A 26287-nucleotide genomic window follows, 5' to 3' on the forward strand; every position below is an offset into this window, starting at 1 on the left:
CCAACAATTAACACCAAGGAACAAAGCAGACAACTCCCTAGTTTTGAGTGAGGCATGTTTCCTTCTCCACTCCTCAGGTACTTCCTGTATTTCTTTACTCGAGCATCCCTTTTTCTTCCACACCAAAGATTTAGATTTACCTCCTTGGAAAAAATCACTCCTATTTTTTGTGAGACATCCCATTCGGAGCATTCACACATGAGGACTACAACTAGTTTGGGATCAAGGGTCTAGTTTGGATATTGGAATCCAATTTAATTATGTCTGATCCTGCAATATTTTAACTAGAGACAACAAAAGTTAAGCTATTTTGATTGGCTTTCTCAAACATTACACATGCCTCTGAGAAAATCAGGTTTTGAGGTAACACAAAATAGGAGGAATAAGTTGGGGAGTGTTGAAATTCACCTAATGCTTTGCTTATGCCATTACTTTGCATTTGGTTAGAGGGAAAACTGATGGAGCTGAACGCTTTGCCATCATGGGAAACCCTTACCTTGGTGTGACTCGTGTGAGCTCATCGGAGGGGTGCAGAATGCGGCAGGTGGTGAAGGTGAAGGTGGAGTTGGTTTGTGACATGCACTTCCCAGGATGAGGTACTATATTAAAAAAAAGCAAATTCTTTGGCATTTTACAACAGAAAAGTGGAAAACCCAAACTTCCATGTGCTGGTAAGACAGATGCAAGAAGTGATGAGTAACCTTGGATGGATCAATGCAAGAAAAGTGAAATACACAAGTGCTGCGATGTTCCAACAAACACTTGTTCTCCAGAAAAAACACATCCAGGACTCCAAGGCCAGTGCTAAAAGGGTCTGCTGAAACTCGTCCATGACCACTACACTGCAGGTAAACCTTGCTCAAACCAGATTTAGGCAGTGCTTGAAGTGCTAGTCTTCATATAAACTAGCAACTTGCATCAGTGGGAAGTTACAAGCAGCAATTTCTAGTACCAGCTCAGGAGCTCTAAGATTTTCTGAATGCCTTTGCATTTCAGCTTTTAGATTGATCCACAACAAGGTATCCCCATTACTTCTCAGTAGTGGATTCAGCTGGCTAATGGAATATAGATTGTTGGGGTGGGGAGGGGATGGACACATATTACTGTTTCTGTCTCTGCCTTTTCACATCCACAGTAAGGAAAGTGGTAGGTTTTTTCATCCACTACTGCCCATCTGTGACATTTTCTCTTGTGCATGTGTTTAGGTTCTTTAAGGTCTGTCCTCAGCGGCACGACATAGCAGGGTTTGAATCTTTATAAACAGTGTAGGAAATAATTTTCCCAACAAATGTGGCTGTAAAAACGCCACTCTCAGTACATGAGTAATTTGGGAAAGAAGCAATGTAGCTCAATTTAAAAAAATGAAGGACTTGCTTACTTAGGCCAATTTCCTTCTCTTTAGTAGAGATCCTTCTGTGGATATACTAACCTGCTTATATAAGGGCAGCTGTGGCATTGGCAGAATAGCTACAAAATTTAAGAGGCCATGCATCTGAAAAGCTGGTTGAAACCACCCAGAGTTAAATATTCCATCAAAGATATCATGATTGCATAGGGTTCTCTTACTTAGTAACCAAACTCAGCAGTGGTCAAAAGACATGCACAGTTAAAAACCCGTGTGCAGCTCCCTCCCTCTCCATTTTTAACCCAACCCTCTAAGCCATTCCCTGATTAAGCCCCATTTTAATATCACAGTAACACAACTATTCAACACATTGCAAAGGACAGACAGACCGACCAACTAGACCAGACACCATCCTGAACTTCCAGAGATGCTTAGCAGAAGCAGAGCAAGTCTTATTTGTGGCTGTGTTCCCTTTTTCATACAGAAAGTATCACAGCTCCAAAATAGCGTGTGCAACTAGGTACTCCTTTAAGATGACATCTAAGCAGTGTGTGAAGGGGAGAGCATGGGGAGTGTGAACAGTGGAAGCAGAAGTGGCTAAGCATAAAATGTGAGGCTATTTAGCACTGGAATGTACTGCTGTACATTAAAGAAGGGTATTTCTAAAAGTCTACTGGAGTGTTAGGTTAACACACTCAAATGTTAGCACAGCATGACATAATAACAAGCTCTACTTCACCTCCAGAGATGGTAATTATGCTGCTTCAGGAATCCAGTTGCTTTAGAGATTAGTGTGAGCACTATAAAAGCTATTACAAGGGAGCACAGCCTAGCAATCATGATTCTCTCCATATTTGTAGAGAGTTTAAAATCTGGAGAAAAAGCTCAAATAGCTGGACATGAAAAAATTGGTTAATTCAAGAAAACAAAGGACTTCAACATAAATCAGATAGATAGAAACAAAGCAATTATCCCTGGATGATGAATAGAGAACAGAATAAAGCAATGCTGGTTTAAGATTGCAAGCTTAACCCAAAGCACATAGCTGGAATACAATAAGTGCATTTTCCCCATTTGTGATATCCATTGGGAATCCCCCCAGACTGGAAACAGGCACACTGAAAATACACAGCTTGCGTTAGCAAAACCAAGACTCATTGCTCTTAATGAGTCAGCGATAGGAGAAGGCTGCTAAAAGTAGAGAAATCACTGATTGTAATAAGAGGAAATAAATCAAAGCTATTTAAAAAATCATCCATTTCCAATGATGTATTCCACCCTCAAATACCACTAAAAAAGTCCTGTACCAGCTTCATCCTCCATCAGTCAACAATGGGGTGTATCACATTGCTGTAGCATTTTCCATCCTTTGGACACAATACAAAGAGAGTGAGTGAGAATCTGTGGCTGTAAATGAAAAAAGTTTATAAAATAAAACCAAAATGATTCATTCCTAACCTAGTAATTTCACATAAGAACGGCCATCTCCTGAGTTGGTATAAGGTTGTGAGGAAGTGATACATAAGGTAAGAGACTATCATCATATGTACATACAGCAAAGTATTATTTTAAACATAAACATCTGCTCCAAGTGACTGTCTGAAACCAAATGTTTTATATGTTTTATTCTTTTTCAAAGCAGTAGTAGATTAACAACAAGGCTTCATATCTGTATGAAAAAGAATCTGTACATAATTCAGTGTTTAACAAAATTTACAGAAACATCATTTAATTTCATCCATCAAGAAACCATAACTTAAACTGCTGGTGCGTTTTTCCCCTAAGTACAATTCAAGCTAAACCTTAGACTGCTGCTGGACTGTGTTTTGTCTCTCAGTAATTAATGACTTTTTACCTTATTTTCTCAAACAATTTGTAGGCATTTTGGGAAAAATGTAAAGCATTATAGCTGGAAGAGACTTCGTCCTGTAAGCACACACACTGTTGTAAAAACATCTTTTAAAATACTGCAAAAAAAAAGCAGGTACCAGTCAAACTGAAGGCAGAGAGCTCCATCTTCTGGGAAAACAGAGCTTTCCCCACTCAAACACAAAGCCACAGAGCTACATAAAACCCAGATCCACCTGCAGTACTCACGAGCTTATAAGCCATTCTGCTTGGTGCAAACAGCAGCACAGATGTGGATAGGACAGGTTCAGGGAACCCTCAAAAGACCATTTAATCTGGATTTGCAACAAACTGGTGCGGAGGAAGGTACAAAGTTACAGGAAACAAACTAGTGGCCACAAAAAGGCATCAAGACAAACAGAGTTTGAGGAAGATTTGGAAGAGGTAGCTATGCTAAAATACTATTAACTTGCACACCATTGGTTCCAAACTCAAATTTGCTGTGATGCTAGATGGATAGTGAGGAAGCAGAGAGCTCAGAGCAGTAAGTCAATCTCTGTGTTGTATATAAACACCTATTCTGGCAAATACAAATTTATTCAAAAATGAACTTTAAATTAAAAAAAAAAATCAGAAATCTTCAGAGTCTGACTCGATCCAGATCGGCACAAAGGTAATGTTTTAGTCCAGCTCTGAAACAAGCCACTCTGCCCATCATTTCTTTGGCATGTTTTAAGAAAAGAAGAAAACCTGGTTCCCAGTGGAATTTGGGCATCTCTTCAGCACTGGCTGGCGAGACAAGGATAGAATGACAATCAGGCTGGGAGAGTCCTTAGAGCAATGGATGGTGTTTAAAGCAGTAGAACTTTATTTTATTGCTGAACAAAAAAAAGAGCTCTGCCTGCTTTGGCAGAGGATAACCATTAAGAGGCACTCTCTTTCTCCAGTGTGATCATCTGGAATACAAGCTATGGACTCAACTTTTGCCAGTCTATGTCACCAACTCCATTCTTGGGCAAGGTGAAGTTCCTGAAAACTAGGTTACAGAACCCCATTAAGTTCCACAGGACAAGACAGCTGTTTCAGGTACTCTAAATTTAGCAGGGTCATCCCCTCTGGGTGACCAGAGGTGAGAGTTCTGATACCCAGTGCTACCTGTACTGAAACCCCTGGCTGATAGAACAGAGAGCATACAAGGAATGCTGGAGCAGGATTTTCTTAGCTTTCCTCTGGTGATCGTCTCCCTCTCGTATGTTTAAAACCATGCACACATGTAAAAAGACTTCAAAGTATTCAATGTGGCTTCGACACAAGTTTATGCAGCCCAAGGTCCCCAAATTAAAATCACAGCATTTTAAAAGCACATACAGAAACTGCTGACAGACTTTTCTTAAAGAATTACTGTGAAATAATCATGCTATTTGAAAATAAAATATATTTAAATATGCATCAAAACCTTAGTTCTAAGAAGAGTTACAAGATTCATTGCTTTTCTGTACAATGGTAACCTCTTACAAGCACGTATAGCAATCCTGCTAAAAGCAACTCAAACATAAGACATTCATTGTGTGGTTTTGTGAGTTTAGACACCTATCTGGAAAGATCTCCATGTCATGGTTAAGGTCTAAACATGAAGTACAAGAGGGCTGACCCAGTAATGCTGTGCATGTCTGTTCAAAGCAATGCATCAGTGGAACCACCAAACACAAGTACTGAAAGACCAGTTCATGCACCCAAGACCAGCATGCAATTAAGCACACACTGAATCAAGTGTGTTCCTTCCAACTTCAGAGTGAGAACACTCACAATGTTATTAAGTGCTCTGAACGGATTGGTTTTGGTTGGGGTTTTTTTTGGTTAAGGAAACCTAAAAAGCAATGAATTAAAGAACAAAAAACCCCCCAAAACCAAACAACCTTGAAATGATCCCTCCCCCAAACAGACTCTGTATTTTATAATATACTACAGTTTCTTTCAAAGAATAAAAAAAAATAAATATTGAGGTTACAAAAAAAGTGTTCTGCAAAAATGACTTGTCCTAGATGGCATTAACATGACTGGTGTTCTAGGACTTCTTTACCATTACAATTATGCTGACAGTCTACACAAGTGATATACACATTTCAATCTAATTCCTGGGTATTAGGCTAAAACTCTGATTCCAGAATTTACAACCTTCCATAAGTTACTCCAGCCCACACACAGTATGTAGCAGTGAGAGACCAAGTGCAGGTCATAAAATACACACGTGTTAACTTCTGAAATGCTCAGTGCCATAATTGGGATATAATCTGCATCTACAGTGAGGAAGTTATTTCATATACCAGTAGATACTATAGGTTTCAACATAGGGACAAGAAAATTCAAGAATCATAACTTTCTCTCATTTAGAATGACTTCTGACCCTACCCATCACTCAAAAAGAAGCAACTGATAATGTGTTCTGAATACATTTATTATGGCAACGAGACACTCTGGGCACTAACAGCAAGCTTTGCTCTCCTGGATGTTCAAATATTGACTTCTCTTGGCCTCATGTACTCTGTATGCCCACAAAATGGCAGTAAGAATAGGACTTCATAGCACTCTGCCAGAGAACATCCCATCTCCAGAGCAGAAATGGTAAGAAATGAACCTCAAAACATACATATAGATTGAAGCAGACACGTACCCAAATTTTGGGTAGGTTACACCCGAAGTTGACTTACACCTCCTGGAAATGGTCCTCGTAGGCACTGTATTTCCAAAGACATTTTGTTCTCAGTTTAGAAGACCTGCAGCTCCAGACTGACATACTCTGTGGTCTTCCAATAGCAATTGTAAGGAGATACTTGCTGGCTTTTATGAACCTCTTGAACTAGATTTTTCCACAATGGAGCTATCCTGGATTACAAGCATAAGCACTGAAGATTGCTTCCAAGATATTTCTCTCCTTCCCTTTGTTTACTTCCACGTTCTCTAGCAAGAGCTTAATCTGTACATTGCCAACCGGCATCTCCTCTGGAATCATGGAAGCAATGAAGTCATAACCTTGTGCTTGTGACAGTGTTCCAAGGAACCACATGGCCATACACACCCCTACCTGCATGGCATTTCTTACAGAGAAATCAAGGGGAGGCAGAAATAATGCTTTTTCAAGAGGAGCAATGGTTGCACAACAGTTAAACACCGCAGAAATTCATAAGCTAAACACACATCTTTGCTCCCAAAGGGTATTCTGCAGTGGATCCTAAAAAGCTCTGCCACATTAGTGCCTAGTCTGAAAACATCCACAATTATCTTTTCCTTATATACCACCTGACAAATGGCTTCAACAACAAGGAGATACAGCAGTGCCTTGGCTTCACTACAGCAATGCAACCAAAAGGGATGTGGTGGCTCATGGATACTCCTAAATCCTAAGCAGCTGGGCAATTTGAAGGAAGGATAAAGAAAGAGAAATTAAAGTTTTCAGTGCATTTTGTTCATTCTACACAAAGTTATTCATTTCAACCAGTTTATCCATTTCTGTAATATATTAAAATTCCTCAGCAAACAACACAAGATGAAATAAGAAATGTCATAATTTTACCTACATTGCCAATTTATTATGTAGAGAATATGCTTAAAAACCTTGTCTGAGATAACTAGAGTTATCCCAGGCAAAATCACCAGTAACCTGTTAGTAACAGTGACCTGTATTCAAACTGTAATGGGAGAAAGAAAATGGAGGGAAATACTACTCTTTCTTGCCAGTCTAATACTAGTCTTTCTAACCACAGCACAGGACTACATTTATTTTTCTACTCCAAGGAAAGAAAGAACTCTTCCAAATCACTACCCACAGATGTTTTGCTAATACATTCTTAAAAGACCCCAAAGAACTGAGCTGTATCTATATCCTTGTCTATGTATAGTCCATGACAATAAGTTTCCAAATTTTCTACATGTTCCTGTGTTGAATATTGTACAATTAGAGAATTCTTCACCTGAAGTGTAATCCAAACAGCTGCTTTTGCACAATTATTGTAACCCGAGTGCATGAAGAACTGCTTGTTCCCTTCCTCTCTGCAGCTTGTTCCCCTCCTCTCTGCAGCAACACATTTTAAAATGAAACATATCTTTTGTCGAACCTTTTATTCTGTAGTCTTTCATTATTTGTCCATGTTTCCTAAATCTCTAGCTTTTCTAGCTGTTGTTATTCAGACTCTTCAAGATCATAAAAACATGGATAATATCCAAAACTGTACACAACTCCTGCAGAGGCATGATTTATTTCCATATTAATATATAAAAAAATACTATAATCATTATTCCTGGGCACTAGATCTCATAGAATAAATAAAATTTTTGCCAATGTAAAGGTAAGTTAAACAGTTTGAATGTTCAAGCATTGGAACAGGCTTCCCAGGGAAGTGGCTGAGTCACCATCCCTGGAGGTATTTAAAAGATGTGGTGCTTACGGACATGATTTAGTGGTGGATTTTCAGTGTTTAATAAATATTGGACTCAATGCTCTAAATATTCTTTTAAGCTTAATCTTAATACAACTGACTGGAAAAAAGTAGCTTATATTCAGTAGTTGAAAGCACTGATCTGCCATTTCAGCAAGAGTTGAGGACACTCTACTTTTCATGAAAGTAACAGAATTATTATTGTCTAGCCCTGAGACAATCTAATCTTCTAAAGACCAGCTAAATATTAAATTATCATTTATTCCAGAAAGGAGGGGGAAGGAAGTGTGTCCACTGAAAGCAGTTATACAAAAACAAAAAGTCTGAAGAAAAAGGAGTTCTGGTAGGCTTTTTATTCTGGACTAAATATAATTCTTTACCAGTAGCAAATCTTAACGAAGACTAACACTCCTATATAGATTATTAGAATAGAACAAAAAACCCCAAAACAGTGACAAAAAAAGAAACCATAAACTCTAGGCACATCTATAGTCTGAGAACCTGTAACCTTGTGCAATTGTAGATTGCAAATGTCAGTTCAGAAAAACAAATAACTCATGCGTCACTTAAAAATGTTTGAGTCTTCACATGGTATGAATAGGAAGAATTTAATAGTGTGGTGGAGGGGGAATGAAGGAAATGACATTTGTCAAATGTCTGCATAAAAATATCCTTTTAATTCTTTATGTCAAAGGGAATTTAAAAACAGGTCACTGTACCTGAGGGAATTGAACTGAACTTGCACTTGGGTTCAAACTTCAACAGGGGAGATTGAGATGAGCTCTTAGGCAGAAGTTCTTCCCTGTGAGGGTGCTGAGGCGCTGGCACAGGGTGCCCAGAGAAGCTGTGGCTGCCCCATCCCTGGCAGTGTTCAAGGCCAGGTTGGCAGTGGGTTGGAACTGGATGAGCTTTAAGGTCCCTTCCAACCAAACCATTCTATGATTCTATTTCATTGCTTGATTTTCAAGGCACTTCCATTTGTTTCAAAAAGGCAACCTAGATGAGCCTTTTGTCATCATTTAGTCTTTGGTTTTTCCCAAAGTACAAAAATCTAAAGCATAGCACCACATCTTATGAACACTCAGAAGAATCTCTGCACTATAAGCCTACAAAATATATATCATCTACGCATTATATACACTGAAAAGCGTGCACTAAATAGACATAAAAGTTGCATAAGTGCCAAACAAAGCTTTGTGAACAAACCACTTCCTTTTAGCAGCCTTCTCTTATCAAAATAGAGTTAAAACATCAACCACAGATGCTGTTACTGAAAAAAAAAACAAACCAAAACCTAAAAAGTCAAATTAAAAGATTATTAAAGAAAGGATTTTTGAGCCAATGTTAGAATGGTTATGTTCTGCACACATTAACGTGCAGATGCTACACACAAAGCCACAGTATGGATGCTGTTCTGGACAGATGTGAGAATGGCCCAGAAATCCATATCCTGTAAAGATGTCAGTTTTACTGGACTTAATGAGTTTCCCTCACCAGACCCCTCATCATCGTCAGCCGTGGACTCCTGCATCTCCTCTGTGAAAGCCTGAGACTGGCAGGGGTTATTCTTGTTGTCTGAAACAGTCACTTGTGCTTGTGACCTCTCACCTGAGGTCTCTGTGTGCTGAACTGGCGTCGAGGTAGTTAGGCCCTTGTAAGAAATGTCACCTGTCTCATCTTCCTCATAGTCATTAAGGCAGTACACTTCATCCAGGTCCAGGTCCAGGGTCCTGAAGCCCTTAGTGACAACCCCAGGCCTCGGGTCCAGGATGCCGCCCAGGTGAGGCTGAGCCAGCTGCTGCCAGTGGTGCAAAGTGGCAGAACCTTGAAATGGAACAAGACAGACAACCAAAATAAATCAACCACCAATCCAGGACCTTAAAGGCAGAAAATCTCACTTTGTTTATCCAGAAGACCAAAGGTTTGGGAGCTCCAAACCTTTAATGTTTCTGGCTTTAATATTTCTAGGAAGACATGCTGCAAGGCAAAACTGTTTCACTTACTCTTCAGCATTTCCACATTAATAGGAAATACACTGATTGCATCTGCACTTAGATAGGCAAAGACCGGTGGTAAAATGTGGCATACTTATGCACATCCTCTCCCCATCAATATTCTCATCCCCCTAAATTCATGGAAGCGCAAGCAGAAAGACTTTAACAGTTGATCTGAACACCATCACAGAAAGCTCTAAGAGGAACATATACCACATATTCCCACATTAAGCTCACACTAAAGAAGATGCTGAAAACATGCCTAAATTTACTACTAGTGGCTAACAGGACAGCAGTCACATAGATTGCACAGCAATTTCAGCTTCCTACCATACGTTAGAAAGGCACATAAACTTCAGGCACATGTAAGCAGATACCTCTGACCTATACATCAAGTCTATCTCTATTCGAGCCCGTGTGGTTCAAGAACTCAACTACCATATAACTACTGTACCTGTAGCTTCATCCTTGGCAGAAAAATGTTTTGAGTGAGGAAAGAGGTGCATTTCACAGGGAAAAGCATTCAATATTCAGCATTCAATAGGAGACAATGAGTCAGAAACAGCAATGTATCAGATTAAATTTCCCTTGTTAAAGATGGGCCCACTGAATCAGGGAAGGGTTTATCTGATTCCTCAAGTAGTGATTGAACACTGCTTGCAAGGGCCTACATTATTTTATGTGCCCAGCGATCACTACTGTGTGACTTGAAACTATAGATCTCAGGTCCTATGACACAAAGAAAACATCTTTATTTCACTTCTACCAGTTCAAATCAGAGCAGTTTTTGTTATGTTGTTCCTGTCCCCTCTCCCCAAAGCAGAATACTGACTCATTCACCAAGCTGGCACACAAAGGTCTCACCAATATTCAAAGACCAAGAAAGTTGAATTTGTTGCATGGTGTATGTAAAAATCTAACCCACTGTAATCACTAGGGAAGGGATGGCTCTTACCTACATTATTTTGCATCTGAGAAAAACCCCATGGAGTGAGAAAAACGGTCACTTCATAATAAATATATTGCATTACAGGAAGCTTATTGTAAGTGGGGAGTGAACAGGGAAAAAAAGTCTTTCGAATGATTTGGATCAGTAAGCAGCATTTTAATTAAGCATGTATCACTTTTTGAAATCTGCAATTTTTAGCTCAGAATAAATGATCTACTCTATTAGTTTGAATATTGACCCTATCTTACCCCTCTCCCTTTATATAAAGTAAGTTTTGAGAGACTGAAGAGGATTGGCACACCTGAGGCTCAAGAAGTAGAAACCATTACAACTCCAAAATAAATAACTGTAGGGAAGAGACATCCCCATAACTTGTATTTATTTCTGAACTGTCACAAAGGTTGAGGTTTTTGATTCTATATTTTTAAAAACATTCCAAAATGTGGAGAAGTGCCAGATATTGTCAAGCCTTAAGCAAGAAGCTGTGTTTTGCTGTATGACAGTACTCTCAACAATTAAACAATAGAAATCACAATCTCTTTCTGTGATGCGTGCAAGTATAAATCCTGTTACTGATTAAATTCTACATGCAAGCTTCTGCAGATGTAATCTTTTTCACCCTAAAGCTCATCAAAACTTGTACTCAGAAAAAACTCTGCAGAGTACAAGCATTTAATTGATAATACATTAAATCTTTCCCACGGAAAGATCTTCACCAGAATATCTGCATCTACATTTCTATTGATATAACATGTTCTCAGTCTCTTTTGGAAATCAAAGTGGCCTGAGTTTTATCACAAAAAGGAGGGTACCCGAGTTTAATCTTGATCTCATAAAATTGTGTGGAAGGAAAATTTAAGTTTGCCATATAGAAAATTCACATTGCAGAAGGCAATTCAACAGTTGTCAGCTCCCTCATGATTATGAAAAAAATCCAAACCCAAACAAAAATTAAAAGCAAGCGAAAAGTCAAATGAAGAGGGGAATGCAACACCTTGGCCTATATTCTGTCCCAGGCTCCTACTAGACAGTTTCATACATTATGTTCTCATGAGTGTGCAACAGTGGGCCTGCCAAGCTGAAGCAAGAAGAAATACAAAAGCAAAATAAGTATATGAATACAGTAAATGAAAATTGGGGTTCTACTCCTGATACCTGCATGATCATGTCTACTACAGGGGTCAGAGGAAGCTTAGAAATTTGTGATGCATTGCTGCCACAATTGCAATGAAGTGGGTGAAGACAATCAGTCCGAGGTTCTAGTTCTGCAGGACACAGGGAGTGCTATTTTGTGCTTATGGCACAAGCAGCTGCAGATGCACAGTTTAAAACCAAGCCAAATAAAAAAATCCACTAGGCTGTAACTAAGACAAGTTTCATCCAGCAATCACTATTCGGCTAAAAGAAAGCATGCGATTTGAAGTATTTTTAAAGGTGTAAAAGAAGATTCATTTCTTATTGCTGCTGTCACCCTATTTATTTTACTGTGGGATTTCAAAGATTGCTTTAAAGGAGTAGAAGCCATTAACTGGAAATTTATTATAGAACTGATTTTTATTTATTTCTTCCATTTTATGGCATGAGCACCCTTAGGAAAACAGTAATAAAGGCGGCACAGGTACTGATTACAGTCTGCAGGTACAGCAGAGGATTTTGCCCCAGTAGTCTGAAAGTATCCATGAAGTTGAAAAAAACCTCATGAAAAATACTCAGGAATAAAACTAAGCTGAAATGAGGAACAGAATCGTAAACATGTATTTAATAAAAGGTAACAAATACTAAAAACTTATGAAACAGGCAGACACAAATATACTACAAATGAGGTCTAAAACTAACCATGAGAAGTACTTTAAAAGGTGTGATAATTTTAAGGACAAAAATGACCCAGTGAGAACAATGAACAAAACCAGGAAAAAAAAAGCCCCAGACAGATAGAAGGATGATGAAGACTTTAAGAGTTTATTGGAACAAAAAAAGCAGATATAATGGGATGGTGACAGAAATCTATTACAGTGGTAGCAACCAGTAACTGAAACAAAGCTGGATTATTCCTTCTCTCATGTGGTACAAGAACTTTTACGACCATTTAAAAAGCAGTCATGAAAACAAACTACTAAAATCTGCTAAACAGTACGGACTTGTGCACTGTGGCTATGGTTTCATTTGAATATGGAGATACAGCACACCACTTCAGGACACAAGAAGGGTTATTTCTGCTTCTGAGTATGTGCCACGCTAAATGCTCCTTATAAATGAAGTAAATTTGTCCTTAAAAGATGAGCAAAAGGAACTTTTGCAGTTAAAACAAGCAGACAATCTAATGTAACACAAGAATTCTGATAAAGGAAAAGAGAGGGAGAAACCAAAGCTAAATCATGTAAATAGCAAATCTGTGAAGTACTATAGGGAAACAGCTTCATTTTGTTTAAAACCTGAAGGACTTTACCCAGCTAACTTCCAGCAACAACCTGAAAGGACTGAAGAAAGCCAGGCAAACTATATTATATGTGCTCTGTCAGCTTTGTAAGATGGACTACAGAAATGCACTTTGAAATAAAGCTCTCGCCCGGACTACCATCTACCTATATCTTGCCTTTTTCTGAGACAATATATGGGGGAAATTTGACTTTAAAAAACCCAAACTTATTTCACACATGAAAGCCAAAGCCATAGAGACTCATGTATGTCACTCAAACTGCCAATTAAAGTCCAGAGGTAAATTTTGAATCACAAAAGTAGTTTTATTGGACAAACTGGACTATTTGAAGTAGGTAAAGGTCTTCCCAGACATTTATTTGCAGAACTGAGATCTGATGAACAAATATTCCTGCTGCTTAGACTTCAGATACTCAACAACTTTCCTTTCCTAAGTATGAAACAGCAACATTAAGATTCAGGTCAGGTGTAAAGCTGCACTGCATGCATGGCCTGCAACATTTATTTTACTGTCTTGGCTGGAATTGTTTCCTAATTTTAAGGCTTGTGGAAAAACACAGTAGTTAGAAGATTTCAAACCAACAGCGTGGATTACTGTCTCTAAAGTAAAAAGAATATGTATTGCAAAGATTTCCTGCTTTCTGGTGATGGATAAGAGACCACAAAGAGTCACTAAGAACAACAGATAAAGGCCGAGGCCCTTTGTTATCACCTTCTAGTGGTTTCACAATCTGAAGCTTTTCTGGCAGGTAGGAGCGAGTGCTGATAGACATTCCTGAATATCCAGTGAATTCGGAAAACCTTGAGTGAGTTCCCAGCGACATGATGCTCTCTGTGGGGGTAATGGAACCACTATGGAGTTCACCCTTTTCTGCCAGTTCCCGCAACTTCCTTTCCTGCTCTTCTTCAAAGAACTTCCTCTCTGAGAGGTAATTCTCCCTCCTGAGGGACAGCCTACGAAGGGCAGTCTCTAGGTCACTGGAGCCTGGAGTCCCCGGAGTTCCAGGCTTCTTCATCCTGTCTTCATTTCTAAAATGTAACAGGGGACACACACACCCCAAAAAAAGAGAAGGGGAGGGAGAAAAAAAAACTCTTAGTGACGCTTAAAACTTCCATATGACAGTTCTGAGACATTCACCAATACCTTTAAATTACTGTGTCTGGGAACAACTTGCTACTTGTCCGGAGAGCTGAAAGGCAAACACCAATAAATTCTCTCTTTCATACTAAACCCAGTTTGAATCCTAGCTCCGGCCTGGAGACTCCTGGTTGGAAAAGCTGCACTTTCACCTCTGCTGAGGAAGCTCTGAAGTAAAGATGTCTGCTTGTTGTGTGTATTATGGTTACACAAACTCAAGTAAGCAGGCCACATCTTACAGGCCCAACACTGCAAGAATACCAGTATGAGTCACAAGAGTATATTACGCTGACAAATAGATATGAACATATATGTTCATTATGTTCACATATATTGAACAATGTTCATTGTTGTGAGATATTAAGTAGTTTTTACTGGAAAATACAAGCAGCATAGTGTGGCGCTGTACTGGGGGAAGAAACAAGTAGCTAGAAGAGCAAAATTCTGATTAGTTTCATTCACAAGTTGTCATATTTGGTAACCTACACATGCACACTATTTATTTATCTAATTTTAGGATCAAAAGAGTTAGCAGCAGCTGCAACTTAGATCAGAACTCGTTGGCATTAATGTAAAATGGTGCAAATATGATTTAGTTTAAGTATTGACCTACAGTTCCAAAGACAAAGGGTAGTTTTACATCATCTGGAGATGCTGCATCTCAGAACAGGCACGAGCTGCAGACACCGACACACAGTTCTTTCAAAAAGCTTTCCTTTCTAAATAAACCTGAGTGCTCAAGAACTATAACCACAAAATAAATAACTTCTGAAGATCTATGTCACTGTGTTAACTGCACAATGTAAGACAAAAAGAGGAAAATAGAAACGCTTTGCCTTTATGTCAGAAACAAAGCAAAAGCAAAGTCCAGTGCTACAGTACTGACCCGTTGTCAGAGGATTCTGTCTCTAAGATGATGCTATTGGTCTTGTTGTCTATTGTAATGTTAGAGATGTCTCCCCCATAGAAACTGGAACGTGGAGTGCTGACACAGCTAGACATGACTGAGTTCATAGCAGAGGACTGGTTAGAGCCTGGGATATTCATTGGTGATGGAGTCATGGATCTCTGCTTGACAACTTGGTTGACATTTCTCACTGTCTCGAAGACACGCTTCTGATGACTGTAAGACACAGACACAGTTAATGTACACACTTACTGAAGAAGGAACAGAGGAACAGGTAACAGCTTGTTAATGACACTTTCTATTCCCACCTCCAACAACTACTCTGTCTTTATAGTTTCTGTAAAGTAGTATGCACAGGGTCTGATACTCGCTATGGTCTGGCCATCACATTCAATCCATGAACAAAATACTTCCATCATCCTAGATTATTTTAGACAGAATATTTGAGAATTATGTGCATAATTCTCAAATATGCTCAAATATTAACAAAAATTAAGTGAAAGGGCATTTCCATACACCAGCTACAAACACCTTCAAGCCGTTGTGTGAAAATGAGTTCTTAAAAAACAAAATTGTTCTCCATTCAATTCTCAACTATGAACTGGCTAACCTATTTTAAAAGAGAACCTGAATTTACTCTACTGAATACCTCTATGCAAGCAAGTCTTGTACCTTTCCTTTCTGAAACCAGTTTCCAACCCCCTTATAATGGACCAGGAATCTAGAGAGAGGCTGCCAAGGCTGGAAAACTAATTTTTTAGCTACTTCTGCAGTTCATTCTTTATCACTGTTGTCCTGATATGACGACAAACACTGTTCATCTGCTTCAAGATTAAGATCAGATGACATTTCAGCAGAAATTGCTTGACAAAATAATCTTACCCTACATCATGCTACAGGAAGTGCCACTGCTGCTTTGTTTTACAGTTCAACACTTGCTGAACACAAGAACAGCACACCCCTTCCAGCTTAAAGGTAAAACTACCAGGGTACCAACCAAGTACCAACCACTCTGAATCCCTTTCTGCACTGGTGTTCTCCCTATAAAAACTGGATTAGATCAATAATTACCTGGTAACTTCTGTTATAAAACCTGAAGCAAGAACCTGAGGAACTGAACTCATCCCCTAATCATGAACTGAAGAAACTACTCAAGAAAACAAACATTTTCTCATTCTCAGCACTCAAGAATGAGGACAAAAGCATAATAAGACAAAACAAAACCTTCTCTATATATAATATATAGGCATTTTCTCTTGGTAGCTTTAGCAGAAAAAATAACCACCCCAATAACCAGACAATTTATTTTGCTTTCTATCATCCACACTCTGCCAGAAATATTTCTTTCTAAATCCTTAGCTCAACTATTTCCTGTCTTTTCCTCTCTCATCAAATAATAATTAACTTCAGGTATAATTAGTCAATAAGGAACCAATTCTTTCCAGTCATACGCAAAATCAGGAGAGTCGGGTTCATCTAAATGCAGTTCTTTTCTCATTGACCCTTCTATCTCTGCTGCCAAAGAATCCTGTTAAAAATAAGCACAAAAGACAAACAAATATCATAGTATTCATAGGTTGTCATTGCAGAAAATAATAAATTAATTATAAAAATAATTAGCAACTAATAAGGGGTCATTGCTGAAAAAAGGAAACATTTAAAAATGAAAAGTGACTGGAAAGCTGGAAACTATTATGTGTATCTAAACCACTGACAAACTGCAGCTTAGTTTCATACTGCTACAGCAGTTACCATCCAAAACCATATAACATTGTCAAAAACCCTAAAACCACATCACAGCAACAACAGAATTCAGGTGCCTCAACTTCCCAGACTGAATTCCCTACTCAGTAACATCCATCTCGCATGTATAAAGTTTTGCTTAATTAGTTTTCATTTAAATTAGATAGAAAACAGTTTTCCCTTTCACAACATACCTCACCCGACCCACAAAAGACATGGTTCTTAGCATAAAGCATTCTATACTTTCTCCAAAAGGGTTAAAGGTGACAGGCTATCAATTTTCCACTACTGGTCACTATGTTTTATTGCCTGAATGTAGTTAAGTGCAAGATCTAAGTGTCAAACATTCACAAACCTAAACCATCTTTGGCCCCATGATTCAGTACTTGAAAAGAATTTTTATACAAAACACACAAACCTATTTCAGAACAAGCAAATCTTTTGCTGCTTTCAACTATATTTGTGCAAGTGCTACTTGTATTATTAAATGTCTGTATTTCAACCTGGCCTGTCCTCAGTCTCAGAAGGGAACACAAAAAGGCAAGCTAAGCCTTTGCTGACAATTCAGTTCTTGCGAGCACAAATCTAATCTGTGTTGTTCCTCAGCAATAAGATAAGACATGGCTGAAGACCAGGAGGGCCAGCTTCTACCGCTTGATTACACTAATGTAACTCAAAAGAAGCTTCACTGATGTCACTGCTCTCAGAGGTAATGAAATTATTGTAGAGATACACAGGCAAGCAGAGCCAGGCACTGAGCTCACCTAGACATTCTTATTTTCTTTTTTTTCTCCTTTGTTTGAGGGCACTGCATATTCGCCAGGCTTTTAATGTCATGGGGATGTCATAATGTCATAATTAAATGAAACTAGGTGAACAAAGTTGGTAACACCAGTCACACTGCTGTAACTGATGTTGTCATAATAGATACTAGCAACAAATATTCTTTTAATGAACCACTGAATTCAGAGTGACCCTAAACCAAGAATATATGTGTAACCAATTCAAGTATTTAAGAACTAAAATGTATACCATAAGTGACTAGAACAATGCCAGTTTATTAGGTCTGCTTACCATAGGGAAGAGCCCGAGAGAGTGGTACCGACGCGATACGGCGTTTGGCATAGTCTTGTTCCTAAGGTTTTTCAGCTCTTCTTGAGCCTCATGAAGCATTTCCATGCACTCTGCATACTTGTCTTCCAGCTCTCGCAACTGTAATGTGTAGAAAACAGTCCAAGACCTTATGGGCTGCACTATCATCAGAAAAAGCCTACAAATTCTTTTGACACTGGTAAAAGATAATAATGGTGTAGGGAACAACATTCGACCTTAGAGGAAGAGAACTCCAACTACTGAATATCACTGAAAATCATTAATAACATGGACTAGAAATGGGAAGGGATGTGGCGGGGGGGGACGACGCACACACACGATGACACATGACCATGATGCAGGAAGGAACTGCTTGCTCCATTTCATACCCTAAGTATCTACATAAAGCCACTGCCAAGGAGAAGACACAGAGCTGAAAGTATCCTTAGTCTGATCAGGTATAGTGCCTAATTGCTGCCATGACCGCCACAGTGGCAAACAGCATGGGAAAAGGACAAGACATTACACATTGTTCCAAAGGACTTGGGAATTCTAAAACCAAGACAAAGTTACACACATATGTGTATATGTACACATATAACTTCTAATCTAAGACTATGCCTTAATTTTAGCTTAACTTTCTCAGGAAACGCATCTTAAGTAATCACTCTGTCTTCAGATGTGTGTGTCCCCTCATAGGTTTTGAGTTCATCAGCAATTTCAACCAAGTTTGGCAAAGGGGCAGAAGCCTGAAATATCACATTTCTACAAGTTTCTTAAAAATAAGCTACTTGGCTTAGAAACAGAGATCCTGTTAATGTCCTTCCTAAGAAGCAGATGGAGAAGCATGAGCTCAATCTTTGTAGAGTACCACAGATACAAAAAGCCCATCAGCAGGAAAAACTTCTATGGGCATTTCGACCTTCAACACCAAGTAGTCCAAGTAGAAGACACTTTCTAAAGAGATCAAGCTTTATTCATTCGATTTTGTCCATTTTGTTCATGTGAATGTAACACCCAGAAAAGAGCCAGCAATTCTGGACTACCTTTGGCTTATTAACTGAACAAATATAGTATGAATGAGCTCTTTCATGTTATCTCACTTCAAAATAGGCTTAAACTACAGGCCTAGAGAAGTCAGCCTCTAAAGGGGTTCCTATATAGCCCATAAGCCTCAGTTTTCCAAACGAGTACCAACTGAAGGAGAGAACAGGAAGGAAAAAATTTTGAACTCTATCAGGAACATAAATGTTCCTTCATTCCATACACATAGGCAAAATTATTTAATACTTCTGATCCAGCTTAGACTACAACTCTTGTGGTAAAGTGAACAGCCACTGCCCTACACCTAAATTATTGTAATACTAAGTAATGTACTCACCTCTGCTGTGAGCTGTCTCTGGGCATCTTTAGCTGCTCCCAAATGCTGGACAAGTTCCTCATTTTCAACTGCACACTATGCCAAAAAATGTTAGAAACACTGTGATGTTTTGTCCTGTGATCATGTTTGTATTCTATACTACAGGTTAAGCAGGAAAAGTAAAGTAGCTTAAGTAGAAAAAAAAATCTAACTTTTCTCAAGACCACCTCTGCAGCAATATTAGTCCACACATGTTAGTTTAAAAACATTTAAAATGTTAACAGGAGAATATGCAGCATCAGTCTGTGCCCTGCTAAATGAACCTCCAAGACCCTAAAACAAACAAGGATGTGCCCACTGAAATACTTGCACTAACATTCTTATCTTACCAAAGTCATTAAGTTCAGTGCAGAATTTCACATCTAGTATTTAAAATACATTTAACTTTTAATGAACTGATGGTTTCTAGTCAAGTATGCTAGATATTTAACATCAAACAAGGTCACCCAGATAAGGAGGGTGGAAAATTTCCTTTAGGCTCTAGTATACAGAGGATTGTAACCTGTCTTTTAGCTACAATAGCAGCAAGTCACAACAGTAGTCTTGCAACTGGATTCCTTACAGCTTTTGCCTTTTTCTGCAGATCGACTATCTGAGAGAGAAGGTGGGTGATTTCTTCTTGCTGCCGGGCAGCATCTTCTGTTTTCTTTGCTAATTCTTCGGAGATATTGGCAATCTGGATGTTTGCATCTCCTTTAAGGTAAGTGATTACAGTTAACATCACAAAAGCAGAAAAGTAAGCAGAAAGATGCTCTCTGGTCCCATCATTCAGCAGAATCCTGCCCCAGTACACAGCAAGGTATACTTGAAAGACAAGAAGTAGAACATGAAAACAGAAAGACACAAAGTGCTCATGCTGCAAAGGGGATTATAGTTTCCCTTAACATTATCAGTGCAAAATTATTTTGTAACTGCAAAAGATATAGCTTACTTATAGCTTACAGGATTTTCTGCTGTGAAATTTCAGCCAAAAATTTCCTCCTTACAACCTTTTATATAAGGAAAATAAGTACCACAGCAAAAACATGACTGACTGATCTGACTCATGTTTTGTTTTTTGTTGGTCCCCCCCCCCGCTCCTTTTTTTCCCCTGAACTATCTCAAATGAGAAGTGAAAAGAAACAAGAACATACTTAGCTCTTTCACACAGTCATTGACAAGCTGTTGTTCTTTCTCTTCATAAGTAATTGTTTCAGTCTTCAGCTGACAGGCCTATTCAAGAAAGCCACATCAAATATGTGACATTAGCACGTTTGTTCTTTGCCAGTCTGTTGCTGCATTTCCATCTGCTTCAGAAAGACAAGCTTTGTCTCATCACTCCTCCAGGAAGACAGTGAGGAACTACAGTTTTCGCCTGTGCCCTCCCTCATGTTCTGGAACAAGGGGCTAGGTGAACATCCAGTAGAGGCATTACTGTATGGAAAATCTTGCCTCATTACCACCATATCCCCACTAGATGTCACTTGTGTATTTCGTACTGAAAATAAAACACCTGAACATACCAAGAAGTTGTATGCAGGGCTTGATCTGGCCACCTGAACAAAGCTAGGTGGCATCACAAACTATTTAAATGCTTGGTTTAAGTAACTAAATTAAACACTTAGGTATTTAAAAATAATTCAGATAGTATTTGAGAAGTTCTGGCACTGTAACCATCTATCCCATATAAAACTTTAGTGCTACCTCCCTCCCTGGGTTGTCTTTTCTGCTCCAACTCAGAATGCCAAGAGGAGCATGGCTACACCCAGCTGGTTCTGTCTGGCACCACCTCAGTAGGTCTATAATCTATTCCCATTGCTGGGGGCATGCTCAGACACCCACAGGCTGCATCTGTAGAGAACTGTGTAGCTCAGAGGGTTCAGATTTGGCTGCATCCTGTGCTTTACTGGCACAGGCTGCGTCTCCCTGGAAGGGAAGCAAGTGCTACGTGGGCTTCTTCTATCGACTCCTGATGCAGTGGTTCTCTCTGTTCTAATCCTACCTCCATTATTCTTCTGCTACCTTCATATTTCTTCTGCTATAGTCTCCTACATGTTTGCAAAATGGTAACATGCTCCCAAAGCTTGAAAGTTACATTGAAAATATAAAATAATTCATAAAATGTTCAATTATGAAGTGTTATTTCTGACAGACAGGGGACAGTAAATTAGCTCTTAAAAACTGTGTTGTCTGTGAAACAGAGTACTATCAGAAATAAAAGGCAAGAAAACCACATTCAACTTAAAATATTAACAGCCTTGAAACACAAACTGAAGATATTTAGTGCAAATTTCAGCTAGCAATTCAGCTAGTTGCAAATTGGCAACTTTGCCAAACACTGGATTTGTACCAGAGACACCATGCCAGCCTGCAAACTTCAGATCTGCAGCTAAAGTCACCCATATCTACCAGGTCAGCCCTTTAAGACCTGTTTCAAAGTGCAGTGCTGGACTCCAAAACCTGCCATGCTCCTGCACGTTCTTTTTGGCAAGGAAACTGCTTTGCACGTAGCTTCATGTAACTTTCATGTTTCAACCCTTCCTTCATTTAGAAGGATAAAGGATGGTGATTAAAAAACTACAAAGAGATCTGTGTCACATGTGGAATTATATATTCTTAGACTCTCAACTTCTAATACACACTTCTCAATACCTGTGTTCTGGCATTTAAATTAACAACTGTATTAAGCAAAACACAAAGGGAGCAATTTCACCTCAGATCTAAGCACAACATTCTCCTCTTCAAGATCCTTGAGTTTCTTTTGAAGAGAATCCAAATGAAAGTAGTTCTGGACGGAGGAAGAAGATTCATTCCTCTTCAGCCTTGTAATGAAAACAACAGTTTTAACTCCTTTTTACCTGTATTAAGGCCAATCCCACAGAAGAACACACTTAACAAACGTCTCAAAACCAGCCAGAGATACAGCCTGTTCATGCCAGGATGTTTAGGCAGCAATATACTTGCAGTGATTTTTAAAAAGGAACATTTTTAAGATTTATTTACTATTCCACACATTTCCTATGGAAAAGCCTCAGCCGAGGCTATGAGAAAGGAAACCACCTTACTACAGGGAGCAACCCAACAGCTTCCTGATTAATGCTGCACATGCTTCACCAGATCGCAGCAGTAACTGCAAGCAAGGGCACAGAGCCTCTCAGAGCTTGTGATGCTGTTCAGCCAGCTAATTGCCTGGAACCCAAGCTTTAAGCTATGCTTTATAATCCCTTCCCTCTGCTAGCAATATTTCCATAGTGCCTTCAGGCCCTTCAAGCACAAAGGTCACACACGTAGAACGTTCTAGCACAGCGTGCAAAGGTATGTGGTGTAATAGGGTGCTGTAAGTGGGACCTGTCTGCCTCACCACCACAGTGACCCAGTTCCTGTGGAAGTTACAGCGCTGTGTCAGCAGCACCACTGTGTACTCTCCCCTCCCAACTTGTGCTGGCACCTGGAGAGTCAACTGGTCCCATGCAAATCCCTCCAGCTGGTGCCATACACCAACTCCACAGTCCCATTTATAGTTCCAGCTGATACGGGGATCATTTTACTACTTTTCAAAGCTATTAAGTTATCCAAACTGCCCATGCTCAGTACCAGAGAAAGGTTCAACACTGTAGATTGGTTAACTTACGGGGTGGAACAGATGGACTCTGGCTCACTTTCTTCAGCAGCACTGGTGTAGAACTGGAGCAGTTCATCTTTCATGCAGAGTTCATGCCGCAACTGAGAAACCTGCATGAAGAAAGAGCTTGCAGATCAGTAAGTTGATTTTCTAGGCACATTCTTAACTAAACCCACTACAAACTAGCTAGTTATTCATCCTCCAAGCATCATAATTAAGAGGCCAAGACTGGAACAGACCAGAAACAACTCCTTGATTTCTTCAAAAGAAGGAAAAGTGCATCTTTGAAATTAGCCATTAAATGTCCTTTTTTAGAAGTTCGGAAAACGTAATTATCCTTTGCAGTTAGGCATGTTTCTCTTTTACCTTCTTTAAGATGAGCAAACCTGACCCACTATTGCATTAGTCTAGATTCATATCCATAGAAATAGATACATTGCAGTGATACTGCAAGAAATTAATGTGGCACAATCAAGCCAAACATCACTTTTACCAATTTTATGTGATGACTGTCACCTTCTGGCTTGGATACAGCCCTAGCAGACCTCAGATATAGACATTTCTTCCTCTCCAAGAGGCTTTAGACAAAATTACTGAAATGCTTTTGTAGTAAGGTTACATTCGGGATTCAATTGCCTGCTGAGCTGTAGAACACCACTACACAGTGGCAGGCTGGCATTCTGAGGTTGCTGCAAGGCTGGAGGATGAAGTCAGTTTCTGGGTGTAGTTCTGGCTGTAGATAATTCCAAAACATGAGTCTAGTAAAGTAGAATCTTAGAATCCCAGGCTGGTTTGGGTTGGAAGGGACCTTAAAACTCATCCAGTTCCAAGCCCCTGCCACAGGCAGGAGCACCTTCCACTAGACCAGGTTGCTCCAAGCCCCTGTGTCCAACCTGGCCTTGAACACTGCCAGGGATGGGGCAGCCACAGCTTCTCTGGGCACCCTGTGCCAGCGCCTCAGCATCTTCACAGGGAAGAACTTCTGCCTAAGAGCTCATCTCAGTCTCCCCTCTGGCAGGTTAAAGCCATTGCCCCTTTCCCTCTCCCTACAGGCCCTTGACCAAAGCCCCTCTTCAGGTTTCTTGTAGCCCCTTTAGGCACTGGAGCTGCTCTAAGATCTCCTCAGAACCTTCTCTTCTCCATGCTGAACAAGCCCAGCTCTCTCAGCCTGTCTTCCTAGTAGCACGTGCGAATCCCACACTTAGTACAGCACGTATCAAAAAGACACAAACCACCAAAAGTGGGTAGTTTAGATACCCTGTAATTGTAAGCTCTGCAAACATAAATCTTGGTTCATCTATATTGTGGTTCTCCAAGGGTTAACAGCCAAATTACACACTAGCACTTACACCACCTCACACCTGCAATTTAAGACTGTGGTGGCAAGAGATTAATTTTTATTTGCCTTGCCTAGCTATAAATAGCATAACTGATCAGATATATTCCCTTCCACTTGCACTGCAAGACTTGGCTCTCAGTTTTCGCTTTCCAACACACAAACTGCAGAGCACATTTGTTTTTATTAAATTTCTGGGTTTTTTGAATTGTAGGCATATTTATACTTGGAGTTATTACTGGAAAAAAACCCCAAACCAACAAACAGAATATCAATAAAATAGATTCAAGCTGCATTTTAATCAGACAAAAAGCAGGCTTGATGCAATAAAGCACTTAAACTCCACAGAATTTTAAGCAAACAAGGTCATTTACTTTCCTAAGGCTATTCTGTGCAATCAGATGTGCTAAGGCACCAAGTCCATCTGACACATGGGTTCTAAAATGTAAGGGGGAAAAGAAATCCCAATTGACCACATTCTAGAAAACTATGAAATGAAACCCAGGCATTAATTTTGGGAGGTTCACTTTCCCCGTTTCAGGAAGAGCTAAAACGCTGAGCTAAAAATAACAACTTACTTCTCTCCAGCACATTATGGCTCAGCCTATTTAAGTAGCAAGGATTGATACTGTCACTGGGTGGGCACTAGATATCTCCAGCTTTTGCTACACTTCTTCTCTATGAATTAAAAAGATCGAGGATACTATTTTTACTGCCATTTCCAAGCATTCCAAAGGAGGATGAACAGCTGGAAAGGGTAACCTTTTAATGTAAAATGAGCAAAAGCAATAGTGTCCTGGGTTCAGCTGTAAAAGTTATTTTTCTCCTTCCTAGTAGCTGGTGCAGTGCTGCGTTTGGGCTTTAGTGTGAGAACAACACTGATAACACCGACGTTTTCAATTGTTGCTAAGTAATGCTTACTCCCATCAAGGACTTTTCAGTCTCATGCTCTGCCACTGAGGAGGTGCACGGGAAGCCGGGAGGAAGCAGAGACAGGACCCCTGACCCAAACTGGCCAAAGGGGTATTCCATACCACAGCACGTCATGCCCAGGATAGAAACTGGGGGGAGTCACCCGGAAGGCCCAGATCGCTGCTCGGGTTGGGCTGGGTATCGGTCGGCGGGTGGTGAGCAATTGTATTGTGCATCACTTGTGTTTATTGTTTTCTTTTCCCCTTTTAGTTTTATATTCTCTCCCCTTGTTATTCCCCTTATTATTATTGGTGGTAGCAGTAGTAGTTTTGTATTATACCTTAGTTACTGGACTGTTCTTATCTCAACCCGTGACCTTCTGTTCCCTAGTGCACTGCAGGAAAAGTCTCAGTTCCATCAGTCTTTACTGAAAACAATCACGGCTCCTTCCTAAACCTAAGCACCATCCAACAATAAAACTCAAAAGAAAAAGCCAAGAATCTAACATATTTTGTACAGGTCTATGTTACTTTGACACAGCTACAGGTTGGGTGGAGAAGTGATTCAGAGCAGCCCTGCAGAGAAGGACGTCGGGGTTTGGTTGTTGAGAAACCAAACATGAACCTTGCAAGGGAACAAGGACAAAACAGGGAAACAAGGACAAAACAAGTAGAAGAAAACAGTGGGAATAGTGACTCAAGAAAAAGAGCAGCTGGTTTCAAAGGAAAATGAAGTCTGAGGCAGAGCAAAATTCAATGGCTTGAGTTTTGTTTGCTTGGGTTTTTTTCCTCAAATCACCTGATTTGAGCCAACAGGTCAAGTAACTTTTTTGATCACATTTCTAGAAGTGTACAGGCTGTAAAAGTGGCTGGCCAAACTGCTGCAGCACAGCTTGACTTGCTATGGACAGGATGCTCACGAAAATTAAGTACGGACAAAGTGAAGCTAAAAGGAAAATTCTCTCCATCACTGAAAATAGAGGCCCCAGACACAAAAATCTTACCTCTTCCCTGATGTGTTCTACTTGCTCCTCCAGGAACTCATTTCTTTCTGTCAGTGATTTATTCTTCTTTAACAGTGACTGGCCAATCCGAGCAGCTAATTCTAAGTCCCGTTCTTTCTGTGAAGCATTA

General features: G+C 39.6%; 1 protein-coding gene across 8 annotated transcripts in view; it reads right to left on the bottom strand.

The window, feature by feature from the left end:
* TRAK1 (trafficking kinesin protein 1) overlaps window positions 1-26287 on the bottom strand; it is a 142131-nt gene that overhangs the window by 7232 nt on the left and 108612 nt on the right. For 5 of the 8 annotated variants that reach the window (XM_030488633.1, XM_030488642.1, XM_030488651.1 and 2 more), the window contains 12 exons: window positions 26158-26274; window positions 22916-23016; window positions 21998-22106; window positions 20439-20517; window positions 19868-19998; window positions 19267-19341; window positions 17868-18005; window positions 16502-16578; window positions 15030-15266; window positions 13718-14034; window positions 9121-9450; window positions 497-599 (listed from right to left, as the gene is read on the bottom strand). In XM_030488633.1, coding sequence (XP_030344493.1) covers window positions 497-599; window positions 9121-9450; window positions 13718-14034; window positions 15030-15266; window positions 16502-16578; window positions 17868-18005; window positions 19267-19341; window positions 19868-19998; window positions 20439-20517; window positions 21998-22106; window positions 22916-23016; window positions 26158-26274 — 1814 coding nt within the window. The remainder of the gene's footprint in view (window positions 1-496; window positions 600-9120; window positions 9451-13717; window positions 14035-15029; window positions 15267-16501; window positions 16579-17867; window positions 18006-19266; window positions 19342-19867; window positions 19999-20438; window positions 20518-21997; window positions 22107-22915; window positions 23017-26157; window positions 26275-26287) is intronic. The other 3 variants (XM_030488615.1, XM_030488664.2, XM_030488679.1) reach the window with 1 other exon arrangement.

The sequence above is a fragment of the Strigops habroptila genome, chromosome 1 (genome assembly GCF_004027225.2).
Source record: "Strigops habroptila isolate Jane chromosome 1, bStrHab1.2.pri, whole genome shotgun sequence".
Lineage (NCBI taxonomy): Eukaryota > Metazoa > Chordata > Aves > Psittaciformes > Psittacidae > Strigops > Strigops habroptila.